Source organism: Cygnus olor, chromosome 25 (genome assembly GCF_009769625.2).
Source record: "Cygnus olor isolate bCygOlo1 chromosome 25, bCygOlo1.pri.v2, whole genome shotgun sequence".
NCBI classification, from domain to species: Eukaryota; Metazoa; Chordata; class Aves; order Anseriformes; family Anatidae; genus Cygnus; species Cygnus olor.
This window is the reverse complement of record NC_049193.1, coordinates 4,689,458-4,707,473: the sequence shown is the minus strand read 5'-3', so window position 1 is coordinate 4,707,473 and position 18,016 is coordinate 4,689,458. Positions and strand designations below refer to the sequence as shown.

The 18,016-nt window shown below is 53.7% G+C and overlaps 2 protein-coding genes across 2 annotated transcripts; one reads left to right on the top strand and one right to left on the bottom strand.

The window, feature by feature from the left end:
* Positions 1 to 722: 722 nt before the first annotated feature.
* On the bottom strand, positions 723 to 2,439 carry LOC121059469 (feather keratin Cos2-3-like). The gene is made up of 3 exons (XM_040536339.1): positions 2,402 to 2,439; positions 1,852 to 1,924; positions 723 to 1,470 (listed from the first exon to the last, which is right to left on the bottom strand). The coding sequence occupies exons 1-3, from the start codon at positions 2,437 to 2,439 to the stop codon at positions 1,144 to 1,146; spliced, it is 438 nt and encodes a 145-aa protein (XP_040392273.1). The 3' UTR covers positions 723 to 1,143.
* A 13,168-nt stretch (positions 2,440 to 15,607) lies between these two features.
* LOC121059468 lies at positions 15,608 to 17,657 on the top strand. Its single transcript, XM_040536338.1, is given in 4 exon segments — positions 15,608 to 15,670; positions 16,116 to 16,228; positions 16,230 to 16,536; positions 17,494 to 17,657. Coding segments are annotated over 4 exon segments (636 nt in total). The 5' UTR covers positions 15,608 to 15,618.
* The last annotated feature ends 359 nt before the right edge of the window (positions 17,658 to 18,016 follow it).

Below are 18,016 nucleotides of genomic sequence, written 5' to 3'. Positions count from 1 at the left end.
TTTGCACTGACCCAGCCCATGGGGGTGCAGGGTCCTCAGGGACTGGAGATTGCCATGTATGGTCCATTACGGCTAACACCAATGCTGACTTGTGAAGGGGGTCGGCCCTGCATGTGTGCCACCACCTGGGCCCTGCCAAGTGCTGTGTTGGGGGTGGTTGGGCCTCATGGGACACATGTTCCTGCCACACATACCCATGTGTGCTGGCCATAGCCCCAAGGTGGGGCAAAAGAGGGGAGATGAAGGTGGAGTAGAAGCAGTGGGGCATCCCAGCACTTACTCCACCCATTCCCCACATGTGCCATCCATCTTCTGTCCCCACCTGCTCACCCAGCACAGCAGTGTCCTGAGCAAGAGGAAGCCCGTTCCTAAGAGCCTGCAGGGTGCCCAGCCTCCACAGCCTCCCACAGACTTGTAGCTTTTCCCGTGAGGACAGCAGAGGTTGTGCTCTCTGTTTTCAGGACAGGGGGAGCTGTGGGCAGAGACGCTGCAAGGCAAGGGTAGATTGCCCCTTGCTCTGTGAAAGCCAGGGATGTCTTCTTCAGCTCCAAGGGGCAGTGCCCAAGAGAGGACCCTCTGCAGCGTGTCGCAACCTCCCATTCTTCTGGGAGAAGGGAAGAGACTCCTTAAACACCCATCTTGTACACACCAAGGGCAAAACCATTCTCCCTGGGCAGCTCAGGAGGGCATACGCAGAGGGAAGAAACATCTACAGCCAAGGCTGGGATGCAGAAATCTTTAATGAGTGTACAGAGGAAAAGCAGGTCACTCTGAGCAGAGGCCCTTCAGTGCAGGGATCTCCAGGACCAACTGAGAGGCAGCGTCTCTTGCCCATGGCGGAGATCATGCAGGGCATGTGTCTGCTGTTACCACAGTGGGAGGGCTGGATCTGAGGAGCCTCACAACCCAAGGGAGGAGAAGAGCACAAAGAAAAGGGAGAGAAGGAGGTAGGTGGAGGGATGGAAGGAGAGACATGGGCCATGTTTTCAGAAATCTCGGGGTAGCCCCTGGTCTGGCTCCTGCTGATGTCTGCCAGAGGAGGTGAGGAAGGTCAGTCATTCTGAAAGCAAGGGCCTGAAGATTCCTCCTTCTATTGTCCAGCACCATGGTCGTGCTGGAACCCCAGGGCCACGGCCAGTGGCTTTAGCAGGGCAGGCACCTTCTGCCACAGTAGCGGCTGGAAATGCCCGAGAGGTCACAGCAGCCAGAGGTGATGGGGACTCCGTCACAGCTGAGGATGCTGCCAACGGCAGCGGAGGTGGAGGATCCCACAACGGTGTTCTGCGGGAAGGAGCTGAGGATGGGGCCGGGCAGGGTCACCACCACAGGAGAGGGCTCAATGACGACGGTGGAGTTCTGGCACTGCCTGACGCAGGGCTCATTGCAGCTGCTGGCCAGCGGGGTCGGGCCACAGGGCCGGCATGGCAGGCACTGGTTGTAGCAGGACATGTCTGGGGGCAGGACGTGCACCTGGGAGAGAGGGCAGAGAGGAAGCAGAGCACATGGGTAGATGAGGAGCAGCCCTGTTGCCCAAAACAAAGGAGTCAAGATGACTGCTGAGGGTGGATGTGGGGGCTCTACCAGGAGGCTCATAGTCTTCATCGCTTTGTCCTGACAGGGCCCTTCAAAGAGCAGCCTGAACCAATGAGACAATCCCGTAGCGCGTAATCCAAAAAGCTGCCTCAGCACCATGTCCCAGCCTCTCTCTACACAGAACATCTCCCTCCACCCTTCTCCCATGGCAAGGAACTCCAAGGCCCAGCATAGCACTGAACCACCATCAGATGTGATGTCTACTGATGCAAGATCCCTTCTAGTTCAGAAGAGGAGGAGAGAGGGCTTCAGACTCACCTGGTTCCCAAGGAGGATGAGGTGAGAGAATTGGATGAGAGAGCAGGGAGCTGAGCTGCCTTTTATACTGGTACTTCATTGCCGCAGGCCCAGGGGCACCCTTGGCAGAGGTACCAATTTTCTGACAAGCTCGTCTTGAATGCAAACCATTCCAACAAATGTTGTGGTCTGTGTTTTGGTTTCCTGCACTGCTGCCTTTTCATTTCCAGATCTAGGCCATGGCCATTCCGCAGCGATGGTTTCTTTAGAGTGCTGGGATGAAATGTCCAAGGATTTCTAGGGCAGGAATGCATCAGTGAGGGCAGAAGACTCACCAGAAGTGCTGGACGGGTCCCCTCTGATCATCTTCATGGCTCTCCTCTGGACCCACTCTAACAGGTCTATATGTTTCTCGTGCTGGGGGCCCCAAAGCTGAACACAGCACTCCAGGTGGGGTCTCAGTGAGGCAGAGCAGAGGAAACAAAGCTTCTTTCCTTGGCTAAATACTGCCTTTGATTTAGCTCTCCTAACTTACTCATCAGATAATGTCTCTGTATTCTTTCCAGGTTACCTGTCCTTGCTCCCACCTTCTATGGCCTTCTCTGTCATGTTTGAGTTTAGCCAGTTGCTCCATGTTCATCCACGCAGGTCTCCTGGCATTTTGCCTGACTCCGTCTTTGTTGGGATGCATCGCTCCTGAGCTTTGAGGAGGTGATCCTTGAATATTAACCAGCCTTCTTGGGCCCATCTCCCCTTCAGGGCTTTGTATCATGGTACACTGCCAAGCAGATGCCTGAGCAGGCCAAAGTCTGCTCTCCAGAAGTCCAGGGCATCAAGTCTGTTGTGCTTCCTCCTCGCTGCGCTCAGGATCCTCAATTCCACCATTCCACAGTCACTGCAGCCAAGGCTGCCCTTGAGCTTCACATTCCCACCAGCCCCAGTTGCTATGAGAACGAGGTCCAGAATATAGCGCCTCTCCTCATAGGCTCACCTTGTGCACTCACCTGAGGGCCTGGTTGCTTGTGTTCACACATCTGCTCTTGTCTTGTGACAACCTGTGTGCAGCTGGCTTTGTGTGAACGCACATGGGTGCACAGATTTGTGCATGACTCCATGCAGGTATAGATGAGCACGTGCGTGTGTCCTTGTTTTCCCTTTATCACGAGGGAATGTGCACAGTGTCAGCACTCTCCCCTGCTGTGTGCATGAGTCCTGCAGGGGAGCAGGTTCCCAGGGTCAGAAGGAGCCTGAGAGCAGCTGAACGGAGATGGCACCAGCCTGGCAGAGGCATGTCCAGGGAAGAGGCACTGAAACACAGCTCCTTTCTCCTGAGCCCTCCTTTTCCTCATGCCACAACAATCACCCTCTGGTACTGCCAACTTCAGGCCTCAGCAAGGACCGTATCAGGACAGTTTGGGTCCTTGCTTTAATTCAGGGTAACAGTGTTAGGAGTGCCTCAGCGTGGCTGTCCATTGACCACCTTGGGATGTATAGGAGAAGCAGACTGCTGTGAGGCTCCTGCTAGTGCCTGTCAGTGAGGGATTTCCACCCCTGGACACTGCCAGGTCCTCCTGGGAGTCAGTGCTGAAGCCAGGCCCATCTCCTCACACCTGTCTATAAAGGCCTGCCAGCATTGTCTCAGAAATGCATCGCAGAGGGGACAGATTCCCATCCAGCCCATGTCAGGCTGGTTCTCCTGAAGGCAAAGGGGCGGCTGTCGCTCCTCCATGTGTGGGATTTCACAGCAAAGGGATCACACAGTGCCAAGAGTAAACTGATACCCCCTTGCACCAGAGGAATGCTCAGCATCTGGAGTGCTTCAGCATGGCTGAGCATCACACCCTATATTCATAGTTCCTGGGAGCCCTTCCCAGGGCCCTGACCAGCAGCTTTGGCATGGAGGGCACCTTCTGCCTGAGTAGCAGCTGGCAATGCCAGAGTCATCCAGTCCTGCTGAATGCTTTCATTAAGGCCACGAGCAGTCGGAATGAGAGAAGGAGTTCGGAGAATACAATAATTTACTAACTTTTTAGAAAAGAACTTACTAACTTAGTAACTAAAAGGGGGGACTGAGAGAGGGAGTTAGGGGAATCTTATCAAGTAGAGATAGAGTGCTGACAGCATTAAACTAGGATGCTACTTAGTGTCTTTACTAACTATGGTGCTTGTGCATTAATTAAAGCAAGAAGCCTTGGGCCCCTTTACCAAGGTCAGTCTCTTAATAAGAGTGTGAGCCTATCTTAAGAAACTGGTAGAAACTGGTCCTGCGGATGGACAAGATCCAAGAAGCAACTGAGTCTGCACAGAGACAAGAGGTCAACTAGCGGTGAAGAGGAAGAGTCATCACTCTTCATCCCCACGACCCCCAAAGACCACCACCAGAATACACTGCGCAAGCGCAGATGGGAGGAGTTTATGGAAATGACTCCTTGGAACTAATTTTAATATGAAGCGGGGACAGGTTATGAATATGTATAGGTGTATTGTGAAACTTCATGTATATGTAACTCTTTGCTGCATATAACCATGGCAAGTTAAAAATGAGAGGGTGGTTACAGTGGCATTCACCAAAGGAACTTAAGACAGACCACTTGTTAGGGCAAGGCACGTGCTGCAGATCCTGCTCCTGCTGAGATTCACTGGCATTCTTATCTTTGGAGATTTTCTGGGATTTTGTGTAATTCTTCTTAGAAATGGACAACTCTGTTCATCAAACAACACGTTGCTTCACTCCTACAGACTCGCCACATGCTCACTGTCATGTGCCAAAGGATGTGGACAGCAGAGCGCTGGGCAGCACAGCAGAGCTCTGTGGCTCCTCAGGTGAGCTGCCATGCGGATCCCAAACTTCCCCATGAAAAATCTCCTTCTGTTTCGGGCCACCACAGGCAGTGAAGTGGATTCACTGCTTCGTGCGGTAAATTTTTTTGGAGAGAGGGAGTGACTTGCGGAAAATGGACTCCACAATCAGCAAGATTGTAAAGTAGGTATGTTTATTCAGCGCTGGGCAGCACGGGGGTTAGTCCCACCAAAGTTGTGCACACCTGACACGGCAATTTGCCTTGGTTATATGCAGCAAAGAGTTACATTGCGCAGACTCAGTTGCTCCTTGGCTCTCGTCCATCCGCAGGACCAGTTTCTACCAGTTTCTTAAGATAGGCTCACACTCTTATTAAGAGACTGACCTTGGTAAGGGGCCCAAGGCTTCTTGCATTAGTTAATTTGCACAATGCACCATAGTTAGCAAAGACACTAAGTAGCATCCTAGTTCAATGCTGTCAGCACTCTATCTCTACTTGGTAAGATTCTCGTAACTCCCTCTCTCAGGAGAAAGTTCATACTGCCTGGGGGGTTTGAAAGGAACAGTTGGGGTCTGCAGGGCTTGGAGTATCATTCCTTTGGGTGTCTGAGAGCTCCACGTTTGAGGTGTGCTGAGGGAGGTATGGGGGAGGACAACACAACTAGCCAGGTGCTGCCAAGCCAGACAAGGTGTTAGGGGTGGTGACAGAGGGGGCCCAAGCATCAGGGAAGCAGAGACTGGCAGGGATGTGGCCGTGGGTGGGTGCCACCTGTAGCCCATCGGTGTTAGTGCATGTGACCCACTGAACCCACATCCTTTTCTCTGCTGACTCCTCACCCTGTACCCTAAGGAACATGTTGTCCTTGTCCCCTCTGGGCTTGTGGCATCCCACACCACACTGGAGCCCCGTTCCTCTTGCAAATTCTACATTATCCCACCAGACAGCACTAGGCGAGAGCACCTTAGCTGCTGCGTAGCATGGTTCCTCCCTTCTTTCTGGGGATGTGGGAGAGAAATCGAGGTGTCTTCTCCTCACGCAGGAAATAGGAACATCCTCATGGAGCAGAGGACCCCAGGGTAAAAAGAACAAGCTCAGTGGGGAAGACTGCCCTGACATCAGCCATGGCCAAGCAGTGCGTGTGCAGAAGAGAAGGCAGTTGTAGCTGGGGAGGTGAGGACCCCTCTGGGAGAGGAGACGAGAGCAGCCCCTTCCCATGATGTGGCCCCCAGAGTTCCCAGGACCCCTGACTGTGACAATCCTCAATGGTTGCTCCTGCTGGAGGAGGGAGAAACCCCAGGGAGCATTTTGGGCACAGTCAGACCAGAACATTTCTCGTCACTGAATCTCCCCTTGTTCCCCCAGCAGAGTCATTTCCGGCAGCTCTGTTCTTTCGGGGCTGGAAGGTGCTTTTCTGACTCTCTCTCCCGCAGCAAACAGGAGGGTCGGTCTCAGCATGCACCACGGGTATCTCGTCCTCACTGCCTTCCTGGGGCAACTGCTGGGTAAGTGCTGGCTTTTAATCAAGACATAAATCTTCTTTCCCCAGGAAGTCCTCATCAGCCTTACCATGTTTATGTGGGGACCAACTCTTGAATCACAGGGAAAATGTTGTTAAATGTTGGCTCCCGTTTCTGGCTCTTGGACTGGTTCCTTCAAGATGCTGTTATTCTTCAAAATGAGAAGAAAATACAGAGAGGAGAGACCTGAGGCGCGTCTCCTGTTTTTCTTATCCTTTCTGTCCATTTCTCTCTGCCTCTCTCTTCTGGTCCACCTACTGTCACCAGAGAAGATGTCATTGGTCTCTGCAGTCCCTCATTTCTCCCTTTCCTGTAGAAACAGCCAGATTGTGTCCAAGGGGATACAGGGACATTAAAGCTCTCCTCCCATGGACATTACCAGGGTGTCCAGTCTGTCTTCTGCCTGATGTGTTCCTGCCGTGGTCTCCAATGTCCTCCTGCTTGTCTGCACAGCCAGGGCTCCCTCCTGCCACCACTCACCTCAGCATTGTGTGTACTGATGGGACTTAGAGGCCCCTGAGATGACAGGGATGAGGAAGCAGGTTGAACCTTTTCCCAGTAGCTGCATGGGCGCCTCAACCTGCTGGGGTATGCTGGACCCAGCACACAAAGCCAGGCATGACAGGCTGTGCCCTGGTCCTCTGGGCAGAAGGAGAGCAGGCAGGAGGAGCAGGCACACAGCACAGCTCTCACAGGGTCAGCTCTGGCCAGGGAGCTCTGAGCTCTGCCCCCAAACCACCTTGCTGTGCCCAGACCTCGGAACCTTTCAGCCCAGTAAAGGACAGGGAGACTTATCTCCCACAGGTCTGAATTCACTCCTCTTTGGCTGCCTGGAGATTTCCCCACAGAGCTGCTGACCTTCTCTTTCTTCCAGAAACCATGGGACAGGTGTCCGTCACCCAGCAAGAAGGACAAGTCACCGTGGAGCAGGGAAACACCTTCCAGACCAATTGCACATACAAGATCTCCAACTTTGGAGGCTTGCTCTGGTACCAGCAGAAGAAGGGACAAGCCCCTCAGCTGATTTCTTCTCAAGCAGGAAAGGGCACCAAGCAGAAGGACCGTTTCACCACGGAGCTGAACACTGACGGGAAACACAGTGTTCTGCGGCTGAAGGAAGTTGAGCTCTCTGACAGCGCCTTGTACCTCTGTGCTGTGAGTGACACCCTGGTGCAGGGAGCTGCCCTGGCTGAGCAACAACCCCGGATGGGGAGGGGATGTGTCTGTGCAAGGCAGAGCTCTGGGATGGGGCCCTCAGCTCTCCCCTGGCTGCACTGCTTCCCCTGTGCACTCCAAGATCTGACAGCCATATTCTCTTTCTCAAACGGGCTGGTGTCTGTGGCTGTGCAGAGAGGGCTAACCTTGACTGGCTGACCTGGACCGCAGGGCTCCACTTTCCTCCCTTCGCGGGCTGCCAGAATAGGGCAGAGCCTGCTGGGAAATAAGACTCCCTTGGGAACTGGCTCTCAGCCCCTCAGCCCTAGGGTGAGTAAATTCCTGCCAGCCCATGATAAAGCAGCTTGCTTCGAGCCCTGGCCAGCCAAGCCCAGAGACCCCTAGAAGTAGTTCTGACAGAGATTTGCAGGGTTCTTCTCTCTCTTCAGTGAGTCAGTCAATAAACTGGATTTGCATCCCAGCCACCAGGTTTTCTCCAGACCTTCAGCCAGTTCATGTCCAAAGCCTGTGCCTAAGGGACAGAACAAATAGAGCAGCCCTTAGTGCCAAAGGCCCAAGAGCTCTCCATGTTCATCACAGTAAGCAATCAGAGCAAGAGATAAATGAAGACCTACAGCCCACTGAGTTCGTTGATGTCTCCTCAGGGGAGCTGGAGGCATGTGTGATCATCCTCAGCCCCTGCACAGGGAGCAGTGTCATAATGACCAGCTCCTGCGGCAGTGGGGCATTGCATGTCTGGGACAAGCTGGGTGTCCTGCAGGCTGCAAATGCCGAGACCTGGCAGGAGAAACGAGGCTGTGCTGATGAAGCTTCCTCCATCTCACAAAGCATGCTGAATGTGGTGTTTTGATGTCCTCAGACTTGAGGAAACTCTTTTGTCTGCTTGCAAGAGCAAGAAGCAAAGCAACCCGGAGAAAGAAAAGCTTGGCCCAGGCAGCTCCCAGCAGGGGGCAGCCATGGGCCCTCTTTCCTCTGTGCTCTCGGGGAAGGCAGCACCAGGCTCAGCCTTGTCTCAGCAGGCGTCTGATCTACCCCCGGGATCATTGCCCCAAGGATTCTCTGGACACATTGAACACCTCTGCAGGAACAATGCCTTCCCTCCTGTTCTTGTCTGGGAACATGGCTGGAGCTGATCTAACAGCTGTTAAATTCCAGGTTGAGAATCGGAATGATGCAATTAATATTGGAAAAAAAAAAAATCCATCAAGGAAAACATTTAAAACTTCTTTCTCATCATCTCCTTCTGAGCATTCCGTGAACCTGTTCAGAAAAAGCTGAACTGGGAAATGTAGAGAATAAAAATACTTCTAAAATTTCATTTATTTTTTGTTTCTTTTGCAACATTCTGAAGCTTAATTTCTCTTCACTTTGATTGAAAAAACAATCACTGGGTTGATACTGATGATAGTGTAGAGCAGTATTTCTGTTGTCTGGCTGGAATTTTTATGGGTTGGGAGCTTCTTTTACGCAGAAAATTATTTTCCGTAATACAGCACTGTGGGAAACAAAGAAATCTTTCACTAGCAATGAAAAAAAACCAATATTTCTTTTCAAAGATGAAATAAAACATAAAAATAAATCGCTAATATTTCTAATGAAAGACCGTAATTTGTAGCTCACTTCCAGGAGGGTCATGAAGTGAAGAGTGGGTGGATGGATGCCTGGAGAAGGATGGACAGCTGTTTGTATGGCTGTCTCTATGGAAGTAGAGTGTGAGAGAGAGAGGGCAGATGGAGGGAAAATGAGAGATCAAGAGAGGCCATGAGAGGCAAGGATGAGGCTTTTTGTTGACGTTTACTGCTGCTCTTATTGCAACATGGAACCTCAGTCTGACATCATCCCCTTCTGAAACCTTAGAGCCATGGCAAAGGAGAACAGGACCTTTGGGACTGAATTCATTCTTCTGAGCTTAACAGACCATCCCGGCTGGCACATCATCCTCTTTGTCATTACCTTCTCCTCATCTCTCTGAAGGCTATGGGGAATGGCTCCCCTTTGTCACTGTGGGGAGTGACCAGCCCCCGAGTAGCCCAATGCACTTTTTCCTCAGCCCGCTCACCTTCTTGGAGAACTTGTACTCCACCACCATTGCTCCCCAAACACTGGAGACTTTCCATGTCATCAGGTGAACCATTTGTGTTTCCAGCTGCCTGGCATAGACATTTTTTCCCCTTCTCCAGGGTATCACCGAGTTTCTCATCTTCACAATGTTGCTCTCCGATTGCCACACACGAGGCATTGCATTACACCTCAGTCATGAGAAAGAAACTCTGCTTCCTGCTCTCCTTCGGAACATGGGTGCGGAGGGAGTACCAGGAACACCATTGTCCATTTCTGCTCTGGTGCTGGGCCTCTTCTGAGCTTGGCCTGTGGGGCTATAATGCTGAGCAAGATCTTTGACTGTATCCAAACACTTTCCCTGTTCCCTTGTCTTTCACTCACCTGGATATCTACACCCACAGAAGGTCTTTTCTGGAGCATGGTGGGGCTGTGCCACCTACGGGGCCTCTGAGTTCCAGGGCCTGATGAAAGCTGATCCATGCTTGGGGAAAAGAAAGCAAGACCGAGCAGCCATTAGGACATGTTTGGGCATCAGTCCCTGTCCTGGGCCTGCCTTCATAAAAAAGGAGTTAGGTTCACAGGGACTGGGGGCTCCAGTGTGTGGCCTGATGTGACTGGTAGCAGTACGAACTTGGGGATCCCCTCAGCCCTACACATCTTGGCAACAGCTGGGCCATGCCAGATGCTGTGCTGAAGGGTGATAGGGAAGCACAGGGAAGCTCTACCTGCTCTCCATGCACAGACATGATGCCCATGATCAGGTGGTGGAAGAAAGGTGAAAGTGGAGTAGAGACAGAGGGCCATCCCCAAGACAATTAACCATTCCCAGTTTCTGCAGTCCTTTGGGATCATCTTTATCTGAGACTCCATCCCCAGCACATCTCCACCCAAAGCAAGAGGAACACTCTTCCCCAAGAGCTGGGGCCTCCAATGTCAACAGCACTTGTCTAGGCGGAGACGTCACAAGTCAAGGACTGGTATCCATTGGCTGTGGAAGAACTAGGCATGTCTTCCTCAGTTTCAACAGACAGTGCCTGAAAGATGAATTGCTGCAGTATGTACCACCCTCCAGTGCCTAGGGGAATGGGGCAGTGCCCCCAACCTATTCCCACTAAGGAATGGTTTTCCCTCTTGGCCATCTGTATGCAGAGGAAAAGACCACACAGGGACACACTCAGGGTTGCTGCAAATGTTTATCAAGTGTCAGGAGGGAAATGAGTTGACTCCAAGAGGAGGCCCCGAGATCATAGCACAGCAGGAGCAGACAAAAAAAATCTGTTCGGCTTTTCCAATGGCAGACTTGCAACACGACATCAATCGACCTGGCCCACAAGGGGAGAGGGGTAGCAGGTCACTCCAGGCTGGTTTCTGGGGGCCTCACGGAAAGCAGAGGGCAAGAAAGAAAAGAAAGAAAAAGAGTGTGTGGAAAACAGGATAGGTATACATCGGCCATGTAGTCATAGAATCCAGGCTGGCCCCTTCCTGTCTGTCTTTACAGGACAAGCCAGAGATGGTCAGGTCCTCTTAGAACAACAGCACGAGGTCTGTTCTTCCATTCATTTTTGTCCAGCAGCATGTTCTGAGTTCCTGGGGTCCTGGTCTGGGGCACTGTCTGGCATCTTTAGCAGGGGCGGCACCTGCTGCCACAGAAGCGGCTGGTAATACAGGAGAGGTCACAGCACCCAGAGTTGATGGGGACTCCATCACAGCTGAGGATGCTGCCAACGGCAGCGGAGGTGGAGGATCCCACAACGGTGTTCTGCGGGAAGGAGCTGAGGATGGGGCCGGGCAGGGTCACCACCACAGGAGAGGGCTCAATGACGATGGTGGAGTTCTGGCACTGCCTGACGCAGGGCTCATTGCAGCTGCTGGCCAGCGGGGTCGGGCCACAGGGCTGGCATGGAAGGCATGGCCGGCACTGGTCGTAGCAGGACATGTCTGGGGGCAGGACGTGCACCTGGGAGAGAGGGCAGGGAGGAAGGAGAACACGGGCATGCATGAGGTACAGGCTGTCACCACACCCCGAGGGAACCAAGGCACAGGCAGTGCTGTGAGCTGGAGGCTGTGCAGGGATGTGTGAGGGCTTCTTGGCCTCATCCTGCCAGAGCCCAAAAAGAGCCACCAGAGCCTGGCTCTAGGCTCCAGCCCAGGAGCCATCATACTAAAGGCCCAGCCTTCCTCCATGACAAACCTTCTACCCCTTGACTCTCCCACAACCAGCAGCCCCAAGATTTGGCACGGAACACAGCTGATGGCAGCTGAGAGGTCCATGGAACTGAGTCCTGCTTTTGGAGAATGAGGGGGACAAGGAGGGGCTTCACACTCACCTTGTTCCCAAGGAGAAGAAGGCCAGAGAAGTAGATGAGAGAGCACGGAGATGGGCTGGCTTTTATAGTGCGCCTTAGCTGCCCTATGTCCAGAGGCATCCCTTGAAGCAGGGACTACTTTCTGACAAGCTACTCGTGCATGCAAAACATCCCACCTAATGATATGGGCTGTATGTTGCCTTCCTGTGATGCTGCTTTTCATTTCCTGCTTTATGCCCTTTCCCCAAAGAAGGCAACTTCTGAGTGGCAGGTAGGGAGGCCCAAGTATTTCCAGGCAACACACGTCAGTGTGGGCAGAAGACTCAGCTCACGTGCTGGAAGAGTCCAGGAAAGGCAAATGAGGTCAGCTTGGGTGACTCCCTAGGGGCTCTTTGGGGCCCTTTTGGCTACAGGTGTCCCAGCTCCTGCCTGTGACCCTACCCCTCCTGACACTGCCCTCAGGGAAAACCTGCTGGCCTGTTTTGCCTCCTCCTGCTCTGACCCAGGGATATCTGTATGGGGGGAGAGGTTGTGCAGGGCCCTTTCTGGATCACAAAAGAAAGGCCCAACAGGACATTGTCTGTTTTAGTTAGAAGGAATAAGAAGATGAATGTAGACAGAAAGTAAACCTTTCATGGGCAGGTGACCCTGCCTTCTACCAGCATCGGACAGAGCCGGGTGGGTTTTCCCAAGACACACAGTGCAGATCCTGTCCATAGAGAATTCCTTCTTCACTCCCATAACTTCATGCCTTTCAGTTATTTAAAAAAATAAATAAATAAAATTGTACACCTCCGCCTTACATGATGCAAGCTTCTTTCTGTCATGACACCCACCAGTGATCAGTAGGGGCACTCCAGCACTTTCCCTTACCACTGCTACTCAGGCTAACAAATGGGATTCTCAAGCCTCAAGTGCAAGGCCCAAGAAAGCTGACGTCGTCTTGTCAAGAGCCCTGGCTCCAGTGCCTTCTGCAAGGCTCCCAGTCCACCTCCCCTCTCTACCACATCAAACCATGTACGTTGCCTAAATGCTGTCCAGAATCTTTGCTGCACACTGTGTCACGTTCATGCACATGTTCCTCTCTTGTGGGCACTTGCCTGTACTGGGGCTGCCTGGGACACAGTTAACGTTCCCCACAGCAGCCCCTAGATTGATGTGCTCTGCACTTGGAGCTAGAACAGCATTGCCATCACACCAACGTTGGGGCTATAGTGGAGCAGTGCTGGCACAGCATCAAGACTTTCTCTAGCCCCCCAAGGCCAGGAGGTAGGGTGTGGGCAAGAGGTGGGGAGGGGACATCACCAGGGCAGCTGACCTAAACCAACCAAAGGGATATTCCGTACTCGAACACTCAGCAGTAAAGATGTGAAAGGGGAAGGAAAACCAGGGGTGGGCATATTGAGTCTGTGCTTCCAAACACATGGACAAACATTACTTGCTGATGGGAAGTGGAGAATAACTATTTCTCAATTTGTTTCCAAAAGGCCTTTCCTCATTGTTTTTTTTTTCTTCTTTATTTTTTATTTTTTTTTTTTCCTTTAATTATTTTATCCCTATGTCAACTTTTAAGCCCTTTAGCTTAAATCACATTCTCTCCCCACACTCTCCCCACAGCTTCCTTTCAGCAGGGGGTGTGAGAGAGCTGTGTGGTGGACTTTAGTTGGCCATCAGTGTGAAACTACGACAGCCTGTGTGCTGGATTTGTGCAAGTGTCTGTGGGTGCAGTCTTGCATGATTCCACGCAGGTGTGCATGAGCAGGTGTGTGTCTGTGAGAACTGTGTGGCCCCTCTCACAAGAAAATGGGCTGGTCACCACAGGGCATTCTCCACTGCTCTGTCCATGAGCTCCAGAGAGCAGCCAGGGCAAGAAGGAACCTGAGAACAGCTGAACAATCACAGAACAAACCCAGCCCAGAAGTGCCCACAGCACACATGCTGAGATGCGGCCTTCTGTATCTGTAGCCCACTGCCTCCCGACCCTAGGAAGTTCACTGCCAATTTCAGTCCCCAACAAGGATGGGCCCACAACAGTTTGGATCCTTACTTCAATTCTGTAACACAAGATTCAGAGTGTAAGAGCATGGTGGCGGTCACCCCTCCCTGCCTGTCCAGACCAGCACACAGCTGCACTCCCCATGGCTAGAGAGTTCAAAAGGATGGTGTTAGCTTTATGTACAGGGAGACAGGCTGAGAAATCCTGCCCTCTTCGAGCAGGCCCAGCCCTACGTAGGTCTGCTGCCGGTGCGGTGTCAGTGGTGTCTGGGGTGGGACAGAGGTCCCCATGGGGAAACCAATGCCACGCATACTTCTGTGACTCATGGGCCTGGAGCTGAGTCATGCAGGGGCTGAAACCTTGGGCAGAAGTGGCATTGAACCAGAGGAACATGGGTCCTATTTACCCTGAAGGCGGTCAAGTCCTGGAGCAGATTGCCAAAGAGATGCTATGGGAGCTCCATCCTTGGAAGAGTTCAGAAATTGCCTGGACTTGATCCTGAGCAACCTGATCTGATGAGACCTGCTCTGAAAACAGGGTTGGACTACGTGCGTGCTGGAGGTGCAGCCTGTGATCCTCTGGAGGGTTTCTCAGATGACCTCTCATTTGGACTGCTCAGGAAGCATGGGGCAACATGCACAGTCACCACATCTCAGCCTTGGAGGGATGCTGTTGACAGATCACTGTTTCTGTTAATTCCCACTGTGACCCTTGATCACATACCGATATCATTCATGACATCAAAAGCGGGTGGAGGGAACAGCACTCATGCACACTGCTGCTCATGTAGAAAGATGCATGAACTCATGGGTGCACTCACAGACACTCCTGGATGCATACTGAAGTATATTTGGGCACACACAGACAGGTACGTGTGCGCACAGGGAAGAAAGCAAATGCTGCTCTCCTGAACTCCAGGGTTCTGATCTGACTTTCTCCTGTCTCTGAAGGAACATCCTGGCTTGCTGAGGCCCTGCTGTGTTTTTTCTCCAGAGGATATCGAGTGGTGGAAGACCATGAATCCTGAGCAGCAACTCCATCTCCTCCTTCCTCCTGCCCCTGGTATCTTCCCACAGGGGTGAGGGGAAGGTCTACAGAGTGGTTTCTTTTGTTGCTGCTGGGTTTGTCTGAGAGCTGAGAGCTACTGCTCTTCATTCTGGACTCAGCCAGCTACCTCTTGATCCAGACTGGGAATACACTTGTGATGGTGGAGCCCAACCAGCCCTTGTATCCTTCCGTGTAGTTTATCTTTGGAAACCTCCCATTCACTGACATGTGCCACGTCTTGGTCAGGATGCCTCTTATGCTTTTAGATGCCTTCTCTGCAGATAGGACAATTTACTTTTCCAGCTGTGTGCTCTGGCTCCTCTTCCTCCACTAGTGGGCCTAAACTGGGATGTCCTCTTCACACTCATGGCCTATGACCAAGCTGTGTGCATCTACCACCCACTGCAGTACTCCAGTCTGGTGGGAGGCCTGTGGGCTGAGCTCCTGCTCCCCTCCTTGGCACAAGTGGCGCTCACCCTTCGTTTGCCCTGCTCTGGCCCTACACAATCACAGCTTCTTCTGGGACTTGCTATCTGTCATGCAGCTGGCTTCTCCAGAGAGCTTCTGTACTGGTGTGCTCCTTGACTCCAACAGCGCCACCAGTCTTCCTGTCCTCCTTGAGCTCCTGCAGGGTGCTCCTTTCCCCGCCGATCCGCACACGCCTCCGCGTCCCGGGCTGGGCTGCAGGACGGGCACAGCCCCGCTGGCAGCAGCCCAAGCCCTGCCCGCCCACAGGCGCCCAGCACTCGCAGCCCGGGCCAGCCCCCGAGCGGCCCCGGGGCGGAGCTGGCGGCACCGGGCGGCGGCGGCGGGGAGGAGGCGGCGCGGGCGGAGCAGAGCCGGGGCTGGCGGGGGCAGCGCGGCGCGGGCGGCGGAGCGGCGGGATGCGGCAGGGCCGGGCCGCAGGGCTGGCGGGGCTGGCCGCGGTGCTCCTGGGTGCGCGGGGCTGCCGGCGGCGGGGACGGGACGGGGGCTGCGGGGGGCCGGGGCCGCCCTCGCTGCTGGCCCGCCGGCTTCTGACGGACCTCGCTCCCCTCTGTCCTCCCTCTGCAGCCATCCCGTCTGCCTCCAGCGAGCTCAGCCGGCCGTTCCCTCCCACCTTGCCTTGCTCCCTGCCTTCCTCCTCTCCTTTCGGCACACCCCCACTCATTCCTGCCTGCTTCCCTTCTCCTCCTGGCTCGGCTCGGACCCTCCTTCCAAACAGCCCTGCTCCGACCTGGTCCCCAAATAACCACTCCCGGAGGAATGTCTTTGTGTGCTTTCTTCTAAGAAAATGCTCCCATCAGCTGTCAACCGTTTTCTTCTCTCCTCTCCCCTTGTGTGATATTTTCGGCGCAACAAAACTCTTTTCTGAGTTTTCTCCTCCTTTTCTTCTTGGCAGTGGCTGCAGGCAGAGCCCAGGTGCAGCAGGAGCCGTGGGCAGAGACCAGGGATGGCACCGGCATCAACATCACCTGCTCACACCCCAACATCCAGACTGTCGACTACATCCACTTGGTACCGTGATCTCCCGGGCCGAGGACCCGCATTTCTCGTGAGCAGTCGCAAAGACTCCAGACCAGTGTCAGACCCGGAGGGGTGGCTGTGGGTGGCAGCAGACCGCCGGTCCAGTGCCCTGTGGCTCGCCCAGCCCCGGCTTCGGGACGCGGCGGTGTATTACTGCGCCCTGAGAGCCACGGGGAGAGGAGCCGGGGCTGCGGCCGGGCAGGAACCGTGGCGGGCGGGGCCGGGCGTGTGTGGCGGGGGCGAGGCAGGGGCACAGCCCCCAGGGGGCGATGCCGCTCCGCCCGCCGGGATACCTCGCCCCGCAGCCCCGGGGGGGGGCCCCGCCAGCCCGGCCCCTCCAAGGCACTTCAGTTCTGCTGGAAGGGTCTGGAGCCTGAGTGCAGCTGAACGGAGATGGCACCAGCCTGGCAGAGATGTGTCCAGGGAAGAGGCACTGAAACACAGCTCCTTTCTCCTGAGCCCTCCTTTTCCTCACGCTGCAACAATCACCCTCTGGTACTGCAGAATTCAGGCCCCAACAAGGACCGTATCAGGACAGTTTGGGTCCTTGGTTTAATTCAGGGTAACAGTGTTTGGAGTGCCTCAGCGTGGCTGTCCACCGATGATCTCGGGATGTATAGGAGAAGCAGACTGCTGTGAGGCTCCTGCTAGTGCCTGTCAGTGAGGGATTTCCATCCCTGGACACTGCCAGGTCCTCCTGGGAGTCAGTGCTGAAGCCAGGCCCATCTCCTCACACCTGTCTATAAAGGCCTGCCAGCATTGTCTCAGAAATGCATCGCAGAGGGGACAGATTCCCATCCAGCCCATGTCAGGCTGGTTCTCCTGAAGGCAAAGGGGCAGCTCCACATGAGGGATTTCACAGCAAAGGGGTTTGCTTAGCTTAGTGGGTGTCTCATCCAAGCTAAGCTGCCTTGTGCAAACACAGAAGCAGAATCCACCCACAGTTTTATGCATTTGCAAATGACACGCACCCAGAACTTCACCCAAGGTTGATATACTGCTAACAGTCTCCTGGGGCATTCAAGGTAGGCAATAAACAGTGGGGCAATTAAGAAACCAATGTCTCCAGGAACTACCAGTCCTGTATTGAGTTGCAACACAGGCCAAGCCCTTCCAGGTCAATGGGCCATCGCAAAAAACCAGAAATGTTTGTCCGAGCTCTGCCTGGGCCTTTTTCCTGGGGTCTACCCCACAGCTTAGCCCTGGCAGTGCCGTACCTTCACCTGGGCTAAACTGGTTACATTCTCTTGCAGCTGTGGCTGATTCCATTCCTCTGACACCAGGAAAGACAAAGGGTCTACCCCAGAACACCTTTGGCTTGTCTCTCTTGCCTGCATGGTTGATTCCTTCTGGACATGACAAGGCTGTACCAAGCCGGATCATACGTGGATCTCTAAGGAAACAACTCTGTAATTGAGCAGGGACAGGGTGCCCTGCTGATGGGAGCTGTTACAGAGGTAACCAGGCTGTAATGAGAAAGCGCAGACATCAGGGGGCTGCAAAGCACTGACAGGAAAAATGTCTGCCAGCAGTCGAACTGGGCCTGGAAACAATGGGCATCCTTGAAGTGCAGCTGGGCACCAGAGAGCTGCAAACATCCTGAAGATAGCCTCTACATAACCAAAGGAAGAAACAGAGAAACAACCTCTTGCCTGAGGAGGAGCAAAACAGACGGTCAGGAAAAGTGGAAATGAGCATGAGGAAGTCCCTGTGAGTGCAGGCCCTGGGCAAAACTGAGGAAAGCTGCTGCATGCTTGGGGGCAAGTGGGCAGCACA

What these genes read in the sequence shown, in the direction of transcription:
- LOC121059469 (XM_040536339.1), bottom strand. Translation starts at nt 2,439, where the DNA reads ATGACAGAGAAGGCCATAGAAGGTGGGAGCAAGGACAG. An exon ending in GAAGGTGGGAGCAAGGACAG is followed by an intron (nt 1,925 to 2,401) that starts GTAACCTGGAAA and finishes GCGGCAATGAAG; the next exon opens with TACCAGTATAAAAGGCAGCT. An exon ending in TCATCCTCCTTGGGAACCAG is followed by an intron (nt 1,471 to 1,851) that starts GTGAGTCTGAAG and finishes CCTCTCTCCCAG; the next exon opens with GTGCACGTCCTGCCCCCAGA.